A 22802-nucleotide genomic window follows, 5' to 3' on the forward strand; every position below is an offset into this window, starting at 1 on the left:
ACAATGGAGACGAATTTTCATCCTTTTACTGAGGAAAAAAATATTTAATATTTTGTTTAATAAGGAACAGTGCCTAAGGCAGGTGCTTAGAATCCTGACCTCAGCCCCACACACTCCTGTGTGTAAAGCTAGGACAGCGGAGTCGGAATGGAAAAGAAAGGGTTGAAGATGACAACAGCCACACACCTGCCAAACACTGTTTGTCTCTGCAGCAAAGCAGATACCAACCAAGTGTGTCTCCAATGGCTGGTGACCCTGCCATGGATGCCAAAGAAATATTCAGGAGTATTAAGGGAGAAAACAATAAAAGAAAACTGAGCTATAGCCACAAGGAGACTCCAGGAGAGTGCCAAGTCTGCTACTCATGTCATAAGCTAGGACAGCTGACCGCTCCCATTGGGGAGGCAAACCTACATTTCACCCATTTCCTTGCTTTACCATACAAGACATTCCTCCTTGGGGAAGTGAGATGCTGGCTAGTCCACTCCAGGATAAGGCTGAGCAGTTAGTCACTAGTCTGCCTGCTTAAAAATTGGATTAGGGCAGGTGTGAATAGTGAGAGGTTTTTGTTGTTTAAGTGAAACCCAGAGAGTGTCAAAGCTGCCACTGTGTAGCACCAGCAACCAATCCTTGCAGTTCTGCCTCCAAACCCCACAGGTCACACAAGGAACAGCTCTTCCCAGGCTATAATCGCAACAGTTGGGCGTCCGCCTTAGGCTGAGTTGTGCAGAAGGTCACTTAAGTCTCCTTGAGGACATTGATCTTGGCACAAATCTTAAGAGCAGGACCTAATTTGATGTTCATGGCACTCATAAGATGTTCTTCTTTAAGTAATAAAAGGGCCTGTCCATCAATCTCCTGGGAACGAAACTCTTCTGCAATCTCTTGGCAGCCTAAAAGAAAAGGTGGGAACCCATGTGAAACTGCATGGTAGCATCAAAAGACGGAAAGAAACTAAAACAGGCCTAGTGATGGCTATCCAAAACACTGTCCTCACTTCAGTAGTAGAAAGGTCTGAAGCAAGCTCTGAACGCAAGTGAGATCAGAGCTGCAAGCTACTCCATATACCATCAAGCAAGCAACAAGTTCATCAAAAAAGTAACCTCAAAACTCAAAAAGATAAAAGCTATACTCATGGTTTCTTTAACACTAGTTAAAAGATGAACAACTTTTCCAGCATTTTCACAGAGGGACAAATACCAAAGAACAATGGTGTTTAATGGGGACAGTCCTGCCTTGGACAAAGTCAGAGGTCTTTCCTAATGGACTCCTCTGGAAGTCATGTATACTCAGTTACTCACACCAAATAGAGACATCATCCAAAAACTCCAAGTGAGAAATATGGTTAATTCAAAGTAAAAACATACCAAAGAACTGTGGACACTGATCAATGGTGTCGACTGAGGAGGTAATTAGTAAGCTACACTATAGGACTGAGAAAGTGCCAGACAGCCCAGCAGCTTCTAAGTCAGCCTGGTTGGATGACCTAGGGAAAATGTGGCCCTTCCGCAGACCCAGGTCCACCACCTCCCCCAGTACCTTGCAGAGAAGCGATAAACTCGCAGACCTCCTCGACGCTCCACTGGCTAGCGTTACTGGACAAGAACATAGGATTGATGCCCTGTAACTCTGGTGTGGATGGGGTTGTTATGGTGTTTCCTAGATCTCGTTCTCCGTGCCCAGCTCTTACTGGCAGTGACCCAGGAGATGTTGGGGAGAGTGCTTCATCATAGCTGGAATTATCTGAGCCCCGGCTAGAGTCCTCTTGACCCTTGAGAGGAGATAGCAAAACAGGCCAGTAAGAACAGCACCATGAGTTCCTTCTCTCCCCAACTACAGCAGGCTACAGAAAAGCTTTGTCTGAACAGGTCAGCTAAAGCTGTACTTCACTTGCTGATGCACAACTACTCTGAAGCACCATTCAAGTGTGAACTCGCGGAGTGTCCCCTGAATTCTTTCAAGTGTAGTAACGGACTCATGGTTACACAAACTTGTAGTCAGGTGAAAGGAGACAGGACAGAGCCGCTTACAATATGGATCAATAAAGTCAGTGTCAAACTAGAGTTCTCAGAGTTCTGTATCCAGGGCTTTTACCTCAGGAAAGGAACTCCGGGGGAGGGGGCATTTTACACGCTAGCTGGCTCTGCAATAGCAGCTCACCCGATGGCGCTTGCCCTGGATCTTAGCACGAGCAATGTCAGAGGAGCTGCGGCGGGGTCCACGCCTCCGAACGCGTGCATAGCTGGCTTCCTGAAACTCTTTCATTTTTTTCCTCTTCAAGCGGAACTGGTGGCTACAGCTCACATTGTACCTACAGATGAGGGACATACAAGATTGCTGTCACAGTGCTGTAGGAATGACATACTAACTTGATGAACAGAAGGAAAAGCAAAGAGGTATATATAAAATATCGGCTATGAGAAGGGACAGCATTCAGTGGGAAACCCCATGAAGGTGAGCTGGCTGGTAGCCACAGTACCTCTTTGCACACGTCATGGAGCAGAACCTCTTAGAGCCTCGAAACTGCTCTGCTGGGGCGTACTTCCCACAGTACTCACACTTGAGGAGATTTGCCTTCTTATCTAACTCTGAAAAACAAGGCATTCTTGACTCACCACAGGTTTCTGCTGCCCCTCATTTATTAGGTCCATAGCTCAGTACTAATTTTCCTCAGAGTTTTCTGCAAAGATCTACACAGTGTAACTGAAAATCCCTAACAGCAAACACCTTAAAGGTTTGACTCTCAAGAAGTATATGGACTGAAACATGAGTACAGGCCTATAACCCCAGCACATAGGGAATGGAGGCAAGAAGGTGACTATAGCCTTAACCGGTATAAACTAAGCCCCCCATTCCTTTTACTTGGTAAAGTTCCTTCTTTTGTATGGTTCCACATACTCAGCAGTGCATAGAATGACCTTACTTAAATTCTTCCTTTAAATAAACAAGGACTGACTGGGTGTGTGTGGAAATGTGGGTAGTGGGTGTGGGGGCCCATGCATATAAATCCGCAGACTTAGAAGGGTTTCAACTTAAAGCTCAGTCTGGGCTATGATGAGCCTTTGTCTCTACAGGATGAAATCTAGGGATGCTGGTCACTTGTAGAACTTACACAGTGTGTGCTACACCCTGGGCTCAATCCTCACACCCATCAAGTATCGCCATGAGCATCCTACACTTACCTACAGAGGGGCTGTCGCCTCCCAAAGGGCCACTTGACTGACTCTCATTCAGCCCTGTTGGAAGGCCAGCCTGTAGTGGCTTCTCGGTTTCTTTCAGGAACTGAGAACATCCCACCTGTCCCAGAGAAAGAGCAGTTAAGGCAGCATAATCCCTTTCTGCCCTCTATAGCCTTTTATAGTCTCCTTGTCCCTGCTGGGATAAGCTCTGAGTTGATGACCAAATATGCCTCTAAGGGAATCTCATTATTTTCTTGGTTTCTTTTTTTTTTTTTTAAGGAGGTGTGGGTAGGGGGGGCAGGGGTTGAGGTACAGTCTAATTATATGGCCCTAGCTATCCTGGAAGTTGCTATGTAGACCAGGCTGGCCTTGAATTCAGAGATCTGGCTGCTCTTCTGCCACCTAAGGGATCAAATTAAAAGTGTGCGCCATGCCTAGAGTCAGACACTCAAGTGCTAGAGTTGGTACAATTGGTGACATGGGTGCTAGGAACGCAACTCAGGTCATCGGAAAGAACAATATATTCATTTAACTGCTGAGGCATCTCTCCAGCCCCAGGACCTTTCAAGACGGCAGACAAAGGCCTCTAGCTGGCTTTTTCCATCTAAGTCACTGGAGAATTAGGTTCTTACACTAACCCCCCCATATCATGCATGACCTTTCCTCCACAAAGCTGCAATGAATGCAAGAGTCAAGATCACTGGGTTTTGCTCCTGGTTTCCTTCATTACAAAGCGACCTAACAGAGTCAACCAAACACTATAGTTTTAAAAGCTACCTTTTCTTCTGTTCTCAGTATTTTCACTTGTGTCCCTCACCCTCTAAGTAAGCAGCGTAATGAACCATTCTCTAATGATGAAACAGTTCTGCACTTTCCTTCTTTTAGAGGAATGTGAGGAAAAGAAAAAGAAAAAAAAAAAAAAAATGAGATCACCTCTCCCTTCCCAGTCCCACTTCCAGGCAGGCCCTGCCCTCACCGGGAAAGGCTCAGCTCCTTCCTGGATAACAAAGCCTTCGATGATGTGTGTGAGAATCTGGGGCTTCACAATGGCCTGTGGGGGTTTTGAGTCACCCATCTGTCTGGACACCAAGGCCAGAGTAGGTGGTGGTGCTGACTGGGTGGGGGCCAAGGCTACTAGATCACTGTTCGGAGGGTTAGCATTCAAACTGGCCAACGGTTCTGCTTTCTCTGAAAAACAAACACAGAAGGAGCATGTAGATGACACAGCTGACTCGCCCATTACCAAGCCTGATGCTCCACAACAGGCTCTTCTCTCCCATCAGTCACCACGAAGCCCATGTGTCTATATTTGGGTTTTTGTTTTTGTTTCTGGCTTTTTGGGTTTGAAAGAAACAAAGAAAGAGAGAGAGAGAGAGAGAGAGAGAGAGAGAGAGAGAGAGAGAGAGAGAGAGAGAGAGAAAGTTTATTTTATGTATGTGAGTACACTGTCGCTGTCTTCAGACACACCAGAAGAGAGTATCAGATCCCATTGCATATGGTTGTGAGCCATCATGTGGTTGCCGGGAGTTGAACTCAGGACCTCTAGAAGAGCAGTCAGTGCTCTTAATTTCTGAGCCATCTCTCCAGCCCCTTGTCTGTATTTGTTTATTGCTCACCAAGTTCTGGCCCATTTTTTTTTACTAAATTAGACTTATCTTTTGACTCACTGAAATACTTGTTTGTTTTTCTGGCACCAGTAAGCTTTTAGAAGTTGCTACTCACCTCCAAGACTGTTCTTCTCCTCTATTACCTTCGGGCTGTCTGCTGCTGGTGAGGCCTTTGTAGGAAGCACAGAGCCCAAAGCGGAGAGGTCATCTCTCTCCTCCTCAGACTCCGCTTTGCGTTTCACAGCCAAGGTCTGGGCTTTACCCTAGAAGAGGAATAACTAAGAAAGTAGCTAGGATTTGGGTGTGAAAGAAAAACTTTAACTGCGGTTCCAGATGCCCAAATCTGTTTACTTCCTTTGATACACTAAACTTCTTAGTCACCCCAATATGTGTAACTTCTGCATCAGGACAAGAAAGTCATCACTAAGTCCTGGCTAGGGGACTGAAAGACTCATTTTAGACCAACTAAGAACTGTTGGCTTTATAAAGCTGGATCTAGTTAAAGAGCTCTTGACGGTATCAGCGTATATATAAACACCCCAAGAGAGTAACTTAGGAATTTGAAGTTTAAACATTTTATATATAAATACATATACATATATATATACATATATACATATATACGTATATATATGTGTGTATGTATATATATATAAACATCTCACCCTTTTAAAAAGAGAGCACATGCATGCCATCATTCGCCTTCCCAACTCTTCATTCTCCTATTAAACTAAGTGCTATTTCCACTCAGTCCCAAGCCCACTAAGATGTTGATGTAATACCTTCAAAATGACCAAGCATCACTCACCGGCAGGTGCACCGACTGCATGTAGAAAGCAGCAGGAACCTGGGCCACAACAGGAGAGGAGGCTGTAGGCCCACCCTTTACCACATGTGCTGTTCCCTGCACAGGAGCAAGAGTCATCCCAGTGGCCAATGCAGGAGGACATTCTTGAAGTGCACCAGGAGCCTGTGATGAAGGTGGCGAGGAGGCCAGATGGGCCTGGCCAGGCTGGACTGCCCCTGGCATTCCCCGGGAAGTAGGTACAGCAGCTGTCAGCTGTGCTAATCCCAAAGCCTGTGCCTGGGCTGTACCTGGCTGCCGAGTACCGACAACTTGCACAGGGATATGTGGTGGTGGCTGCTGTGTAGCTGACATCTTAGCAGCTCCTAGTTGAGGAGGTTTGATAGGAGCTACAGGAGGTTTGGACTGAATGGGAATGGGTGGTTTGGGGGTTGGTTCAGGTGGAAGAGATAGGGGAGAAGACTGAAGCATGGGTTGGACCACCAGAGTCTGGGCTTGCTGTTGCGATTGGGAAGGTGGGACCTGCTGAGTAGGTGGGACCTGGGGTGGCTGAGGGGCAGTGAGGGTTGTTGCTTGCTGCTGCTGTTGTTGTTGTTGCTGCTGCTGCTGCTGCTGCTGCTGCTGTTGCTGCTGCTGCTGAGCCAACTGGAGGTGTGTAGCTGTGTGAAGCAGCTGGGACTGGCGGTGTTGGAACTGTTGCTGGTGGTGGATGGCAATCTGCTGCTGGATCACCACTTGCTTCTGCTGGAGATGAATCTGCTGCTGTTGCTGAATCAGTGAATGGGGCTGGATCTGTGTGTATGTAGCTATGTGTGAAGCAAGCCAGGATGGGACAAAGAATTAAAGAAGCAGACAATAATACTCCTTATAAATTAGAACAAAAGCATCTCTGTAAATTATATCTAAGGTAAGACTCAATGAATGAAAATCTCATGACAGTGAATGGAAATCTAGCCTGCCTGGAGCTTGAACATCCCTTTATTCACACTCTCTTCTCTTGAGTCAGATATTACTGACTACCTCCAGGACAAAGATCTCAAGGCTAAAATAAAGGGCGCAGCCTGGAAGCTCAAGTACTCAGGAGTCCTCAGGCAAGTCAAGGTCTGCCTGAGCAACTCAGTGAACTGTTTCTCAAACTACAAAGTTAAAAAGACAGGACTAGGTGTAGCTCTGTGATAGAAACTTGGTTCAGCATGTTCAAAGCCTAGATTCACCCCAAATATCAAAGAAAGAAAGAAAGAAAGAAAGAAAGAAAGAAAGAAAGAAAGAAAGAAAGAAAGAAAGAAAGAGGAGGAGGGAGGGAGAAAGAGAGAGAGAGAAAGAAAGGAAGAAAGGAAGGAGGCGATGACTGCAGTGTAGCCCCCTAAATCAGCAGTAATCTTCAGTCATTTCTGTTCTTTATTTTGCTATAACCACCCTACCCTTCCACTCTGCAAAGAACAGTTGACTCCTTCCTTCATTATCTCAAGGTTGAATTCATGTTTAGTCACTTTGATATCCTTAGAACTCATTCTGGTGTTTAATATATAAGATGTATTTAATATTTACCAACAGAATAAATACCCAGAGTTAAAGTTATCACCGTCCTCTCTGATGCCTCCATTTTTAAAGTTCATCACATTAAGTCACCACCTAAAAAGTCTTAAAGGCAGATAGAGGCTCTGACCACTGTCTCCTCTGGTACAAACTGGAGTTGACAGTCTCTGCCCTGCATGTTACCAGACTGTCCAAACAACACACAATGCATGTGTTCTGAAAGCTCTTTGGGAACAGAAAAGCTAAGGTATGTAAGTATCTAATAGTGGTAATTTTTGTGATGAAATTATTCAATTACATCAATGATTAATTAGCATGGTGGAAACAAACAAACAAAAATCCAACATTACCACGTATAGACAAAGGCTATATTTGACCCAGTCTCAAAGCAAATACAAACTAGGGTTATTGTTATTATTAATTCAAGTTTGTCCTTATCACTGATACAAACAACCACAAGTCAACCACACTAAGCCACAGCTCCACTTGCTGTCTTTTGTGTCCTTAGGTACTTACACTATAGCTACATGAACTACCTACTGAAAAGGAGAGAATTCATTCTTTATTCAGTACCATATGTAACACAAGACCAGGAAATCTGCCTTTCAAAGATGTATCTCTAGCACATTTGTCAATTCCATCAGAATTGAGAGAAATGAATAAACTGAAAAAAAAAAAAAAACCACCAAATACTTTATAAGTAGTTTGCTGCTTAGAGCAGACTAAGATCTTCATCCATTCACTCTCCTGTCTCAGAGATAGCATGTTCAGGACTGACAAGATTTTCTTTTCTTCTGCCATTCCATATCCTACAGGTTTGTATTTTTTTGGTTGGTTGGTTGGTTGGTTGGTTGGTTGGTTGGTTGGTTGGTTTTTTTTAAGTGTTTGTATGTGTGTGAGGCTGCTCTAAATATTTCAAATTACTTCTTAGAAATTAATGACATCATCATGAAAGGTGACACCTTACCTGAGCTAATAAGCGTCTGGCTGGGGGCAGGTGTGGCTGTCCGAGTCAGGTTCATGCCCACGCTCTGCTGGCCACTCCCATCTGCTTCTGCCTTCTTGGCCGCTGCATTTTCTGCCTCTGTCTGGCTTCCCTGGCTCACAGTCACTGTTTGAGCTGCAGGTAAGGGCTGCACCACTCCTGTGCCCTTCCGGGGACAGCTTCCACCAGCCAGTCCTGAAGAAGGCAACTGACCCAAGCCCCCAGGCGCCTGGCCACCTCCACCTGGACCCGCGGTGCCTGGGAGGCCATTCCCACTGCCTCCACCAGTGTGACTAAGGTTGAGTGACTGGCCTGAGGCCCCAGAAGAAGCCTGTGCCACAGCTAGGGCCTGGCTAGAAGCCTGGGAGAGGCCAGAAACAGGAGATGCTCCAGCAGAGATGGCCTTCTGAGTGGAGCCTGGCATTTGGGGTCCTTGAGCTGAGGCCTGTTGGTTCCTCACTGCCAAGTTCTGCACCTGGAAGATATTAATATATACGTGTGTGTGTGTGTGTGTGTGTGTGTGTGTGTGTGTGTGTGTGTGTATGTGTAGATTCCTGCAACTGACTTATAAGTAAGAAAACTTACTTACGCCGTAACACTCCATGGTCCACCTGATGGAGCCCTGACTTCTACACCAATTAGATCTTTCCAGTCTTTCAAAGAGCTTCTTTGTAAACACATTGTCATGTACAATCAAGTCTATCATCAAATTTCAACAAAATTCTTTCAAAATATATCTCTGACTTTTTCTTTTCTCATACTCAGAATCTATGGAATCCCTACCACACTTCAGGTACTGGCTTGGATAGTGGAAAGCAAGAGTTAAATGCTCCTGCTGCACGGTTTGTTAGAGTAGAGAATCAGCAAGGATAACCCAGTAATATACACATGAATATGACCAACTTTACAGAAGAACATAAAATCAACTCTGACTGGGAGGCCAAAGTCTAAAACAGATGATGTCTGTCCCAAGGCTCAGAGGGTGCACAGGGAAAGACCCAAAGGCATACCTAAGCCATAGAACCAAAACATAATGTCATGTTTTAATATAAACACTTCATTGTGTTGAGTTACAGGGAACAGAAAAATAAGAAACAAGAAAGGCAGCTGTGGCTAGGGAGATACAAAGGCCCTCTGCTAGGTCACTAGGGGTCTGGAGTGTTACAATAAACAGTCTGAATTGTAACTTACAAACAGCAAATTTAATCTGTCTTGTTTATTATCAACAGTCCCAGAATATAACAGGGCTGCGTGCCATGAACACAAAAGGAGAGAAAAACAGCTACCTGGTTAATTCTATTAATCAGAATACTATCACAATCAATATTAATAATAATCAGAACAAACACAATAAAGTGTGTAGCTGCGCTCATTTCTTAAAAATATTGTGAAGGAAAAATTGTCACTACATCTTAATGATGACTGTTGTCAGCATACCCTAATGATGACTGTCCAGATGTTTACACACCCACACATCCACACTAGAACTGCACAAGAGACACTGCACACGGCAGATGGACCATGCAGAGTAACAACCCAAACCAACAGCCACAGAAGAGGACTATATTCGAACAACAGAATATTACACAAAAATTAAAATTATAAATAATGACTAGAAAACAAAAGTATCTTGACAATATGCTATGAAGAAAGCATTCTCAGGCCAGGTGCAGAGGCACGCTGCTGCTGTCCATGTGACTGAGGCCGAGGCCAGAGGAAAACAAGACCACTATTTAAGGCTAGTCTGACCAACAGCAAGGTTCTGTCGCAAAACACAAGTGAAACTGGATTCTCAGAAAGATTACATATAGCTAAGTTTCCTATAAATTTAAATACAAATAAAACATATTTCAAAAGACATAACAATATTTATATTACATGATGCTGTTTACACATTGTTACATATAATGTTATATATTATATATAAACACATGGTATCTAGAATCTGCTTCAAATAATCCACAGTCAGGGCAAGAGCCTAGTAATTACCCATTGGTAATTACTGAAACTCAATGGTAAAAACACAGATTAAATTTTGTGTATACATTTGAATTTCCTATTAAAATTAATTTTCAAAGTAAATTTTAGAAATACATAAAGAGATAATAAAGCTATCTTAAAGGGGACCAAGAGAAGTATGACCCTAGAAATCAGCACCTGCACTCAATACCATGGGTAAGGACAGACACAGTGAGAAAATGTTTCTTACATTGTTTTTGGATTGTAGCACTGGGGATTCAACCAGGACCTCTTCTGCATACAAGGCCAGCACTTCACCACTGAGCTCCACCCCGCCTGCTTGCTACTTCTAGTAAGAATTGAGTAAAAGGCTAGATGGCTCAGAGTAAGGCACTTACTGGTCTTATAGAGCACCCACGTTCAGTTCCCAGAACCTATACCTCCCAGCCCTGCATGCATGTGCTTCATAAACTCATGCAGGCACACACAAGTACAAAAATAAGGAATTTTTATTTAAAACTTAATTTTTTAAAAAGTGAAGCATGAGAGGAACAATAGTAAGACGGTAATAAACCAGACTACTAGAGCCAATCAAATTTTGTGTACTAGAGGTATAATTTTTTAAAAAGTCAGCAACAAAATGCTTTTCTTATTTTCTTTGTGTCTACGTGAGTGTTCACGTCTATGTAGGTGCTCATGTGTATGCAGGTACAGGACACATGTGTACACATGCATATGTAGATAAAAAGATGCCACTGTGCAATTCCTCAGGCACCACCTTTTCTGAGACAAGGTTCCTCATTGTCCTGGAACTTACATACTGGATGGACTAGGCTAACTGGCCAGGGAGCCCAGGATCCATCTGCTTCTGTCCCACCACAGTTGGAATTACAAGCAACCACTATTCCTATGTAATGCTCTGCTCTGGTTCTTAATGTGGGTTGTGAATACTGAGTTCAGGCCCTCACACTTCCAGGAACACTTTACCTGGGCTATCCCTGAGGGTTGGTTGGTTTGTTTGTGTTAAAGTCACTTTGATAGAAACATGGAAGACAATAAGCAGTCATGACTAGTCAGGAAAACCACTTAGAAAACCAGAACAGTACAGCCGGGTGAAGTAGGGACTTGAATCCAGAAGAGTGGGAGAGAGAAGGCCAGCTTTGCAGAGGTGCCTAGAACTCTCTTCAGTAGGGAGAACTAGCCTGGTTCCTCAGCTTCTCTTCTGCAATGGCCATTGCACTTTTCCACTCTCCCTACACTCACAGCTACCCTCTCTGCTCCCCTCCGTCTACCTCTGCAGAAACAATAAAGACCCCAGACCCTGCATTACCAGACCCTTCTCTCACTCCCCTTCCTCCTACCAAAGACAATCCTCTGCTCAGAGCCTCGTCCTCCTGCTTTTCAAGATTGTCCTAACAACTCTCTTACTCTGGCTCTATCAGCCTCTCCTGGCTGTGTGATCTGCCTGTGCCCCTCTCCCTACTTGTTCTCCCTTCCCCAGCCTCCTCCCTCCCCCTCCTCCCCCACTAATAATTGTGCATCCATTGTACCCATTCACACTCTCCACCTTGGCTTTAAACTCAATATTCCTTCAAGTCCAATCCCCCTCCAACTCCTCTAAAGTAGTTCTCTCTCCAAACTAACAAATCCATTCTTGTTTTCCTCTTTACACTGAAATGAGTGGCTCCCACCCTTACACCCACACCCACACCAAGTCTAGTAAGAAACTGTCCCTTTGTCTTCATGTTACTACAGTCTAGACGTTTTTCCTCTCTTCTCTTTGTTGTTCTTCCTGCTTCCCTTAGTCACCCCAACATCTTCAACTTTTCCAGGGGTTTATCCCAACCCTCGGAACTCTACTATGTGTTCTCTTCAGTCCATATGCTCTCTTTACAATGGTTACTGTTTCCTTAACTTCCATAGATATGTCACTCACGTCTACCGTTTTCACATTTAGCTCCAAGCTAGCTCTCCTAAACTCAAGGATCACACCCAGGGCTGCTGTCTCAGTACCTCATGTATGTCTCAAAAACATCTCTAATTTGCCATGTCCCAAACTGAACTCTAACCTAATTCTTCTCCAGTGCTCATCCCATCACTCTACAGTGCCGTTTCAGGCCTCCCACCTGGCACTCCTTCAGTCCCCCAAACTCTGTACCAGTTTCCTCCACCTTCGGTAACTCTTGTTACTCTCCTATCCATGGACTCCTCCATCCTCAGTGCTGTGCACCCAAACACCATCTCTCTCTATTAAATTATTCATTTCCCTAGGAACACATACAACACGGCTCTCCCTGTTACTTTCATACTAAAGCCTTTCTATAGCTTTATACTTTTCTAAAGCTGCCTAATTATCCTTGATATAAGGCCTACAATCCTAAACAAAGCCCAAGCCATCCATGAGGTGAGGTTCCTTCCAATGGTCTAGTCCTCCAAGAAAATAAGCCACCTTGTACGTCCTCAAGCAAACCAACTCTTCTTTAAGATCTTGAGATGAGGTCTAAAGGTTCTCCAGGCATTCAGCATCTCCTCACAACCATGCAAGGACAACTTCTCTAAAGCCCATTTTAAATGTCACCTCCTTGGTTCTAGCCCATCCCAAGACTAAGTTCCCTTCTTTAGTCTTAGAATACCTTAATCTTGCTAATGGCGCAATTAGTATACCAATTAGGTAACTGTTTGCTTAATAGTACTTTAAAGGTCCACAATCTCCATAAATGTAGGTATCATGACTTTCCTAAGCATCCAAAACTACATAGTGATAATAGTTAACTAATAATAACAGCTAACAATCTTAAACATTTAGTCTAGATATGATACAAGAACTTATAATCAACTCAATCAGTCCTCACAACACACCATACATACACTCTATCTAAGAAGAGATCATAGTAGAAAGACTAATTTAATTTAGATCACATGTCCAAGGTGATCTAAATTACAGTTAAATGCAGAGCTGGGGCCTAACCCAGACACCAGGTGCACATTGTAGCCACTATGATCATACTGAGTGTCAAGGAATGGATGATGGATGGATGGATGGATGGATGGATGGATGGATGGATGGATGGTTAGACTAAAAAACTGATATGAAAACATAACTAGCCTCCTCTTTGCCTTCTACTGCTTGAACGGCTTGCAAAGGTATTTTATAGCTAGATGTTCCCAAGAGTCTTTTAGCAGGCACTTGTTCCTTTGATTCTTTCTGAAGAATTTTTCTTATTCTGTTCATCTCTTGTCTAATAGCCAGTAATAATGATCTCTGCTATTTATAAAGTTTGTTGGTTTTTTTTTTTTTTTTGGGGGGGGGGGTATTGTTGTTTTGAGGAGTGATTTTTCAAGACAGGGTTTCTGTGTAGCCCTGGCTCTCCTGGAACTCTCTTTGTTGACCAGACTGGCTTCAAACTCACAGAAATCTGCCTGGCCCTGCCTCTAGAGTATGAGGCACCACCACTGCCCGGCTGCCTATAAAATTAACTACAACCTCCTTTCCTTGGCTTTTAGTCTCCTTCCACCATCAGACATCTTCCACCATCAGACACCTTCCACCATTAGACATCTTCCACCATCAGACACCTTCCACCATTAGACACCTTCCACCATCAGACACCTTCCACCATCAGACATCTTCCACCATCAGACATCTTCTACCATTAGGCACCTTCCACCATTAAGCTCATTGTCTCTTTGTTTTTTGACAAAACTGGAGATCAACCCAGTATGCATGACAGGCTCTGCTGCAGATTCACATCAGAGCCCTGCTGTCCTTACTACCCAGACTCCCCCGGGGTCTGATTTCTTTAAATGAATGGTGCCTTCAGATCTGCTCTTCTTCAGTTCTCGCCTCACTCCATATCAGTCAGCCGAGCCCTTAAGTCTCCACTAAAGTATCTGGTAAAGTAACTAGCCTGTTCTGGAAACTGAGGGGTTACTTAGGGTTAGCAGCATGTAATACAATACTGCTGTCCCCTTAATAAGCTCTTTGAATATTTGGCTCATCTCTCTTTAGTGCTCTGAAACTCTAAACACATATTCAAGCACAATATATTATATAGTTTTTGACAGACTAGATGAATGAGACAACCATTATAAGGCCCCAGTTTACATCTCATACATGTTTAAAATTAAAATATATGGATTTTGGGGAAAAGTCACAAAAAGCAATGGGAAGAAAGACTTTACTGAGGAACATGAACAGGAATAGGAGACTGAAAGTTGAGAACTATAGTAAGTCAAGAGCAGAAGGAACCAAACATCCTACCAGCAACTCAGCCAGGCCTACTTCACATCTAACTTAAACAGAATTCCCTCCAACATCCCTATCATCATGTGACATTCCTATGAGGGGATTAGACACTAAGCTGCAGAGGACAAAAGGATGCCCTGAAAATCAACTTGTATTGTAAGACGTCCAGATCCATAGGGATCACTTCAAGTGATTCTACTTCCGGCTTTAGCTCAAATCAACTCAAAATATTTTAAGGGAGTTTTTATTTATAGGAGTTGAGAAAAGGGAAGCTGAAACAGACACAAAAATTATAAAAATCAATAAAGGGGCCAAGTGTGGGGCCTGCCTATGGTCATCCCCTTCATGCTCCCGGGCTTCTCCACAGTAAGTGGTGCCACTGACCTGATCTGCATCTGCATGAACTCCAGGAGACTGAGCGGGTGGCACCTCCTGCTGGACTGCAGCCACTGCCCCATTAGGCATCAGGATGAGCTGGGAGGCTAGAGGCACATTCCGGCCCAAGGTCCGGTTAACCTGCAATAGGTTGCCCAGCTGTGGCTGGCGAGGAGAGGAGGAAGGAGAGTAAAAAGAAGAAAAGAGAAGACAGAAGAAATGGAAGGAAAGGACCACAAGACAAAAAACAGCAGGTATTAGACAGCTGAGCCAGAACCTCTCCTTCTGCAAACGTGAGGAATCATCCAGAGGAAAACCTAGAATGTGCAGATGACTACGAATGATAACATGATAACAGAGTCAACATCAAAGACATTTAGACAGCAAGGATTTCAGAACACATAGCTCTACACAGAAATAGATTAGCTGAGAGATACCTGTAATGTGTGCACCCAAGCCACACGTTTAAAGACTAGACTACACCTAACACTGGTTAGCAAACATCAATGCCATATCTTCCAGCAGAGGATCTCAATGCTATCTAAAAGCATTTTGTTCTAGCCTACGTAAGGCATGGGAAGTAGATTGGCTTGTCTTAAAATGTGGATGGCCCAGGGGCTGAGCACTTGCCTAGTATGCATGAGGCCCTGGGTTCCCTCGATAACACCAAAAAAATACTTTCACCCTTTGCCAGGAAACAGAAATTATGAACTATGCCCCTAGGAAATGGTGGCTGTGGCTATGACTTACCCGCAGATACATCTGGGCCTGGGACTGGTTGAGAGGTGGGGAAGTGGTGTTCCCCAGTAACACAGACTGAGTCAGGGTGGTAGCACTGGGGGAGCTCACACTCTGGGATCGGCTGATGAGCTGAGCGGCTGAGGTCGTCGCCAAATTGATCTGTACAGTACAGAAAGGAACCAGGGCTGAGGACTTGAGGGGAAAGCAAAGAAAATACACCGCTGACAACTTGAGAGGAACAATCAAGAACAGGATGTTACTTTCATGAAGTCAAGGGAAATAAACAGTAACTTCCATCCAAACCTTCATCCTAGCTACTTTGAAATAGTACCAAAGCAAACAGACAATCAAAAAGAAAGCAAGCCCACAATCACCAATTTTAATACTTGAGCAGGCAATGTAAAGAAATGAAACAGATTTTCTTTCTCTGGAAAAGCGACATTTTGTTTCTTATCTCTTCTTCTCCAAGAGTTTCTCCTTCCTTCTTTAGGCCTGCCCATTTAAAGACTCATGCATAATAGGTCATACATAGTAGTGCATGTCTGTAATACCAGCACTCAGGAGGAAGAGACATGAGGATCCCTGTAAGTATGAGGCCAGTATGGACTAGCTAGGAAAGTCAGTCTGAAAACCAGGACTTCTACATAGGTTCAAATAGGCCTTTTTGTTCTTTTTGCCAATCTCTACTTAAGAGCAATAAATGCCCACTGATGACAGGATCAACCTCCCAGATCAGCTGCAAAGACCAGACCCTGACAGACACTACCCTCAGGGAGAGGCGGCACTCACCGAGGCCTGGGTGGTGGCAGTCTGCTGCTGTGCAGTGCTGCTGTTTGGGGAGCTAGCCTGACGACTGGCAGCGATTGTAGCCTGTACAAGGGAAGTATAAGAGAAACAATGAAAAGGCTGTGTCTCCCTGTCTTCTAGCATTAAGTCATAGAACAAAACAGAGATTTCAGATAAGAACAGAGAGACTGTATGTTGGAGTATGAAATAAATACATCACTACCCATGATATGTCATAAGCCTACCCGGGAACACCAGGGCAGACAGGCAACCTGTACTCTGCTAGTCCGGCTTCAGCCCACATCAGTCACTGACAATCTAATGCAGACTAGTCTGACACAGCATCAAATGAGCCATTCGCTACCACGTAGACTTAAAAAGTATTAAGCAGGACGATGAAATTTTCAGTAACTTATTTAATATAATACATACAAAACAAATATTATCATTTGGGGGAGGGATGGCAGATGCGACTGAAACCAGAGTTTTACCCATTTAAGGTATACGCTTTTACCTCAGAGATCCAACTCTGCCCCCAAATATAATCAGCGCAACATTAAACTGACATAGACATTATCGAGAGTTCTTACCTTCTTTTTGTCAACTGACGTCTTCTAAAATTTCAGTGTCACCTCAATTTGAACTAGCCACATTTCAAGTACTCAATAGCTACATATGGCCGGTAGCTAACATATTAGACAGAACAGGTCTACAACACAGCTATTCCACCTCTAGAGAGTCTCCCACAGTTGATACTGCAACCCCATAATCTAAGAACCATCCTTTCTCCAAAGAGTACTGGTGGCAAAGGAAGGCTTTGGTGTGGGATGCAGCTTGCCCAAACTACTCCCTACCCTAAACTTGCAGTGCCTCACCCCTCCCTCCTGTCCCAGATGGCTGCTGACCTCTCACCTGCTGAACAGCTGCCAGGCTATGCAGCTGGGCATTACTGAGCTGCTGCTGGAGCATGAACTGGTGGAAATACTGAGCTGCATTAGGTTGCCGCTGCAGTGCTTGCAGAGCCTAGAAGACAGGATACAATATTCAGAGGCATCACTCCTAACTCCTATGTGTGTTCCTGTTGCAAAGGGATTCAGGAAGGAGAGGAACAATAGGAGACAAAGGACGGACATCATCAGCATCTGATTTGTCCTTACAATGTTGGATCCAGTAGTCTATTCAGCCATCTAAAACAGCAGAGACAACTGATTATATGGTCTGTCCTCACATGAAAGGAAAGCAAACCAGTGCATACGAACTTTTACTTCTCAAAATAAGACCTGAAAATATATCACAAGATCTAGACAAACTACAAATAAATGGGATACTGACTGACATAAGGAAAAGAAGCTAGACATGGAGGCGGATGCCTATATTCCTGGCACTTGGAAGTGAAAGCAGAAAAATGATGATGAGTGCCAGGCAGCCAGGGAAACAGAGTAAGCCATGTCTCAAACAAATACACAAACTAATAATGAAAGGAAACAGCTATATGCCATAGGTAACTAGCACAGAGATATAGATCCTTAAGTGTTTAGAGATAGATGGCAGAAATGCAGTCTGAACAATTCTACCAAAAAAATAGCAGTGACTTCTGAACAATTCTACCAGGCAACACTCTCAAGTAACTGACATTTCCAAATATCTACTGTATAATGTCAATGGCTAGTTATAAAAATGACAGTGATCATTTTAGTGTCAGCTGGATTTTGCTATGTTCTTATTCTTTAATAATTATAATCTTCCACCAGTCTTTTAAGAAAAATGTTTCATTTCCAAACAGGTATTTAAAGTATAGAATTTGCTATTTGTCCAAAAGTAAATGTCTAAAAAGGTCATTGATACTTCTATTACTCAGAATAATTTATAAGGCCCAAAATTGAAAACCTGACAACTGAAGCAGAAAAGAGAGTTCTGTGGGAAGAGTACCTGTTGCACAACCGTAAGGACCTGAGTTCAAGTCTTAGAACAACTTAAAACAAAAGGCCAGGTGTAGTGGAAAACACCTATGATCCCAGCACTCTTTATGAGACAGCAGATGGAGACAGGAGATGTGACCAGAAGCTCAGGGGCCAATAGCACCTGTATATACTGCACAGCATAAACAAAACCCGTAAGTGTCCTCTGACCTCCACATACACAGCACTATAAACACACACACACACACACACACACACACACACGCACGCACACACACGCACATTAAGTAAATATTTTTAAACAATGAAAAGAAATGGTTAATTAAAACCTAATTACTACACTGATCCTTATTATTTATTCATGTTTATAGAATTTTGTATTAAATCAATGAACTGCATTCTCCAGATCTATCTCTTTGTAGTTTTATTTCAAGACAGGTTCTCACGAAGTTGCCCATGCTGGCCTTGAACTTGGTACATTGCTAAAAACAAAACAAAATGACCAAATTTCACTCTGGGTGTGCTTGCTCTAACTTTGTAAACTGCTAAGATTCTGCAGTGGAAGAAAGCTCATTCTTTATCTACTTGGAAAGAATCTGAGGATGAAGATCTTCTTGTCTCTTTGCCTAACCCAAGTCAATACTCTCAGACCTCTCAGCTGGGCCTCACCTGCACTGCTTGCCGTTCATACAGGGACATCTGTGCTATCTGGGGCCGAGAGCTGGCCCCTGAGCTGGAACTTCCATTGGTGGAGCTAGAGTTCTGCTCGCTCTCCGTTTCCATGACAGCGTTCCAGGGTGCCCAAGAATGGCGTTCTGACTCAAGCCCTAGACAGGAATCAGTAAAAGGTTAAAGTTACACCTTGAGCGGAAAATGTCATTTCATGTCATTATTATTCAAAATCACAGTAAGTGAATCTTCCTCTGAGGTCTTAGAATTCCCAAATCCACAATCCTATCTTGCTCACTTCAGAACCTTTACATACCCCCCTCCTGGCTACCATTAAATAAAACTGGCCAGACTATAACAAGGCACCTCACAATCCTACAATACTAAAGCCACCTTTCGTCCCCCAATACTTCTCAACAGTTCAAAATCAACCCATTCAAACCTTGCTGTTATTTTTATCTCCATCTCTCATTATCACGCTAACAATGGACAGCATTCCCGGTGAAGCCTCTAGTTGCCTTCTTTCCTTGCCCAGCACAGGCCCTTCACCTCTGCTATTTTTTACAGTGCTGTATGGTAAATAGCATAGTCCCCATTTTATAATAGAGCGAACAAGGATCTTCTGTGTATAAAGTTTTTACTCTTCACAGAACAACAACAACAATAAAAACAAAAATCTGTCTTCAAAGCAGTGTCACCCGGTGTGAGCATTCCCTATCCTCACTTCATGGAGGAGAACCCTGAGACACTGCTGAGGTAGACAGAGTGGACAGGTCATGGAAGTGGAGCTAGCCTACTGCCCACATACCCAAAGTAGCTGACTGGCTGCACGCCAAGCTACTAATTAAAGCCTCAGGACTGTTACCTCTCCTTATATAATTCAGTGTCTCTATTAGCAAATAAGGTAACAAAGTAAACATGTTACACACTCCCAAGTATGTAACAGTAAGTAGCATTCTAACTTAAAAGAATAAGATTCAACTTTACTAAAGTGTGAGAATTTACCCTCTGGCAGCTACATTAAAACTAGCAAAAATAAATTTTAAAAAAAACATACATATAAAAAAAGAAAAAGAAACAAGAGAAGCAAACAGACACTTTCCTAAAGCAGCATGAAAATAACATTTTACTCCTTATTTTTTGTTCTTTCGTTAAACTTACACTGTATATTCTTTACTTTTGAAACACTAGGCTACTAGAAATATCAGGTCACCCAAACACTATTTGGCTTGGGAATATAAACGTCCGACCATAATTTCTGCTACGGGCTATCTCTAGTTTCATTAGATGAATGGACTTATCTCAGGAATGCATCCCAAACAAGTAAGCAAAAGTCAAAGTCTTGGCCTTGGTGGTTAAAGTTGCTTTTTCTCCCGATTCTCTTCCCGGCATCACTACATCACCTAACTGTCCACAGAGAACTCTATCCATTTTAGGAACGAACAAATGCCACTCCACACAAGAATATAATGGAAGAGGTACAGAGAGGGAATTCTACCAATTTCAGTCTACCTTTCTCCCCACATCTTTTGCCAAAATATCAAAGCACTGAACAGATACAGACCCATGAATCCTCAATATCAGCATGTGAAGGAAAAAAAGTGGGTAAGGATTAGAGGCAGCACAGTTGTACAGATTACTGGACTTATCTCACTGGACTCAGAGACGTAAGACCCTGTTACTTGCAATAGAGGCTTATATAACAAACGTTCATCAATTCGATGCCGCCCTCATTTCCCCCAGATCGTGAAACAGAGAAGGGCCAATTTAAAGTCTTTCCACCAGGGAAACTGCCATCAAAAACCTCGAAGGCACACAAATCTATGTCTTAAAATCCCCACTTTTCAATTATGAATGTTGTGAGTTCCAGATTCAATGTAGAAAGTGAAGAGAGCGAAACCGTTTAGGTGGCAAACTCAATTAATAATTAAAACTGAGAGGAATGAAAGGCCATCCTAAACGGTACCACTATTTGGGTGTGGGTGTGTAAGGATTCAACTGGGGAAGATGCACACCGATAGGAAGGGACTAGAAAGTAATATTGAGGTGGACATACTACTGGGCCTATTGGGTCAGGTGTTGGAAGAAGTCAATACCCTTGAGTATAAAACTCTGTTGCAGTAAGAATGGAGTGAGAAGCAAGGGTTGAGGGGTGCCTCGGGAAGACTCCCAGGGGTTCTTGTTCTTCACAGAACCAGAGAGAAACCAAACACACCGGGAGAAGGGGGTGGATACAGTGCTGTGCCCGAAACGAACGGACTCGGTAAGCAGGAAAATGTACATTCTAATAGTAGGGAGGCAAGCAGGGGGAGGCGGAGGGTGGGGGGCGACACAGAAGTCGAGGAACTGGGAGATCCCGGAGCCCGGCGAAGCGCGAGAGGCAGGGAGATGAGCAGACAGCATGCTCGGATGGGAGGACCAAAGTCGGGAAGGGAGAAATGAATGAGAAGACGAGCGGTCAGAGGCAACGAGGTGACGGACAGACAGCACCGAACACAGCGAGCGCAAAGCACGGAGACCGGGACGCGCAGCACCGAAGCACCGCAGAGCGCAGCAGAGCGGGAGGCAGGAGCGCGGCTGGGGGAGGTACCTGGGCGTTGCACACGCCGAGGTGGCTGAGGAAACATCCCCGCGCCGCCGAGACCCCGGGATGCGGCCCCTCCCCGGCCCGCGGCCGCCCGGTTACCTTCGCGCCCGGCTCCGCACCCGAGTCCTCGCGGGGGGCGTCCACCTCAGGGGCGGGGGAGGGGGGGTCGCTCGGCCTCGGCGGCGCGCCGCCTCCTCCCCTTCCTGGAGGGGCGGGGGCCCAGGCGCGGTGGGAGGTGCCCGGCGCGGCCGCCGCTCCCCGCCCCTCCCGCCGTCCGGGTGCTGGCCGCGCCGCGGCTCCGCCAGGCCGGGGGCTCGCGCGGGCCTGTCACTTCCTGCCCCGCCGCGAGGGTGGGGGCCGAGGCCGGGGGGCCGCGGGCAGGCGGGGAGGGGGCTGCGGGGAGGTGCTTCCGGGGCAGCCGACCCCTCCTCCGGCCCGCCCCCTCCCCGCGCCCGCCCTCGCGCGCGTCCCTCGCTTCCTGTCGGCGCCTGTTGCCATGGCGACGCTGCTCCCGGGCCTCCGCGCTTTAGGCCCGAGTGGGTTTTTTTTTTTTTTTTTTTTTTTTTTTTTTCCCCTGGCTCTGGCTCTCTTTCTCCTTTCTTCCCCCCTTCTTTCTCTCCGAATTCCGCTCGCCGTCTGAAAGCACGAAGCTAAAAGAGCGCTGGCCTCTAGAGGGGGACTCACCTCGGAGAAGAGAGGGAGATAGGAGAGGGGAGGGAAGTGACGTGAAAGGGGGGAAAAAGAAGGTATTTTCTGCAGCTTCTGGGAATAGGGGCTCGAAAGAAAGGATCAAAGGGACCAGCAGGCAGAGAGGGAGGAAGCGGAGCAAAGACGCTTGAGAAAGGACGGTCTGTGCAAGGAAATAGAGCAAAGGGAAGGAAAGAGGAGAAAAGAAAAACTTTGAGATTGAGGGAACGGCGAGAGAATGCTGATTGTTTAATCCCTCGCCTCAACTCCAAGAAGGCGGGAAACAACGCCGCACAGAAACTGAACCCGTTAGAAGCTGCAATTCATTTAAAAGCAGGGACCCGGTGCAACTTGCTTTGAAAAATATTTAAGTCTGATTTCAGGGTTGATTGTGTGCTTCTGAACCTCTAAAGTCACCCGCACATGTGAAAGAATCAGAACGCCCAAAACAATGGAAAAGGCGGGGTGTAAAGAGATGAACAATGGTGCTGCCTTTGGGAAGGCTGAGTGTATGGTGGGGGAGGCTCGTTTTATTTGTAACACAAATTTAACAGGATTTAGTTATTCTCAGTCTGTCAATGCTCTTTGAACACCTACTGTGTGCCGGTCACTCATGGAAGCTTGAATTTTTTTTTTTTAACCAGTGCACAGACAGCAAAGATAACTGCTTTCCTTAACCTTTACCTACCGTAGGGTGTTACCTTGTGATAACAGCTGGGGT

General features: G+C 44.7%; 1 protein-coding gene and 1 pseudogene across 4 annotated transcripts; both read right to left on the reverse strand.

The window, feature by feature from the left end:
• Positions 1-11: 11 nt before the first annotated feature.
• Positions 12-21718, reverse strand: Phc1 (polyhomeotic homolog 1). 4 transcript variants are annotated; one of them, XM_076940516.1, is made up of 15 exons: positions 21398-21718; positions 18808-18965; positions 17132-17242; positions 16223-16303; positions 15443-15592; positions 14702-14857; positions 8095-8587; positions 5595-6397; positions 4902-5049; positions 4156-4367; positions 3183-3297; positions 2480-2588; positions 2161-2311; positions 1540-1771; positions 12-893 (listed from the first exon to the last, which is right to left on the reverse strand). In XM_076940516.1, the coding sequence occupies exons 1-15, from the start codon at positions 21432-21434 to the stop codon at positions 739-741; spliced, it is 3111 nt and encodes a 1036-aa protein (XP_076796631.1). In that variant the 5' UTR covers positions 21435-21718; the 3' UTR covers positions 12-738. The 4 variants fall into 4 exon arrangements, with proteins under 4 accessions (XP_076796631.1, XP_034367252.1, XP_076796632.1 ...); XM_034511361.2 differs by having other exon boundaries at positions 21494-21716; XM_076940517.1 differs by lacking the exon at positions 21398-21718 and adding an exon at positions 20372-21382.
• The window catches only part of LOC117715738 (alpha-2-macroglobulin-like protein 1), a 67817-nt pseudogene continuing 66504 nt past the window's right edge, over positions 21490-22802 (reverse strand).

The sequence above is a fragment of the Arvicanthis niloticus genome, chromosome 9, assembly GCF_011762505.2.
Source record: "Arvicanthis niloticus isolate mArvNil1 chromosome 9, mArvNil1.pat.X, whole genome shotgun sequence".
In the NCBI taxonomy this organism is placed as follows: domain Eukaryota; kingdom Metazoa; phylum Chordata; class Mammalia; order Rodentia; family Muridae; genus Arvicanthis; species Arvicanthis niloticus.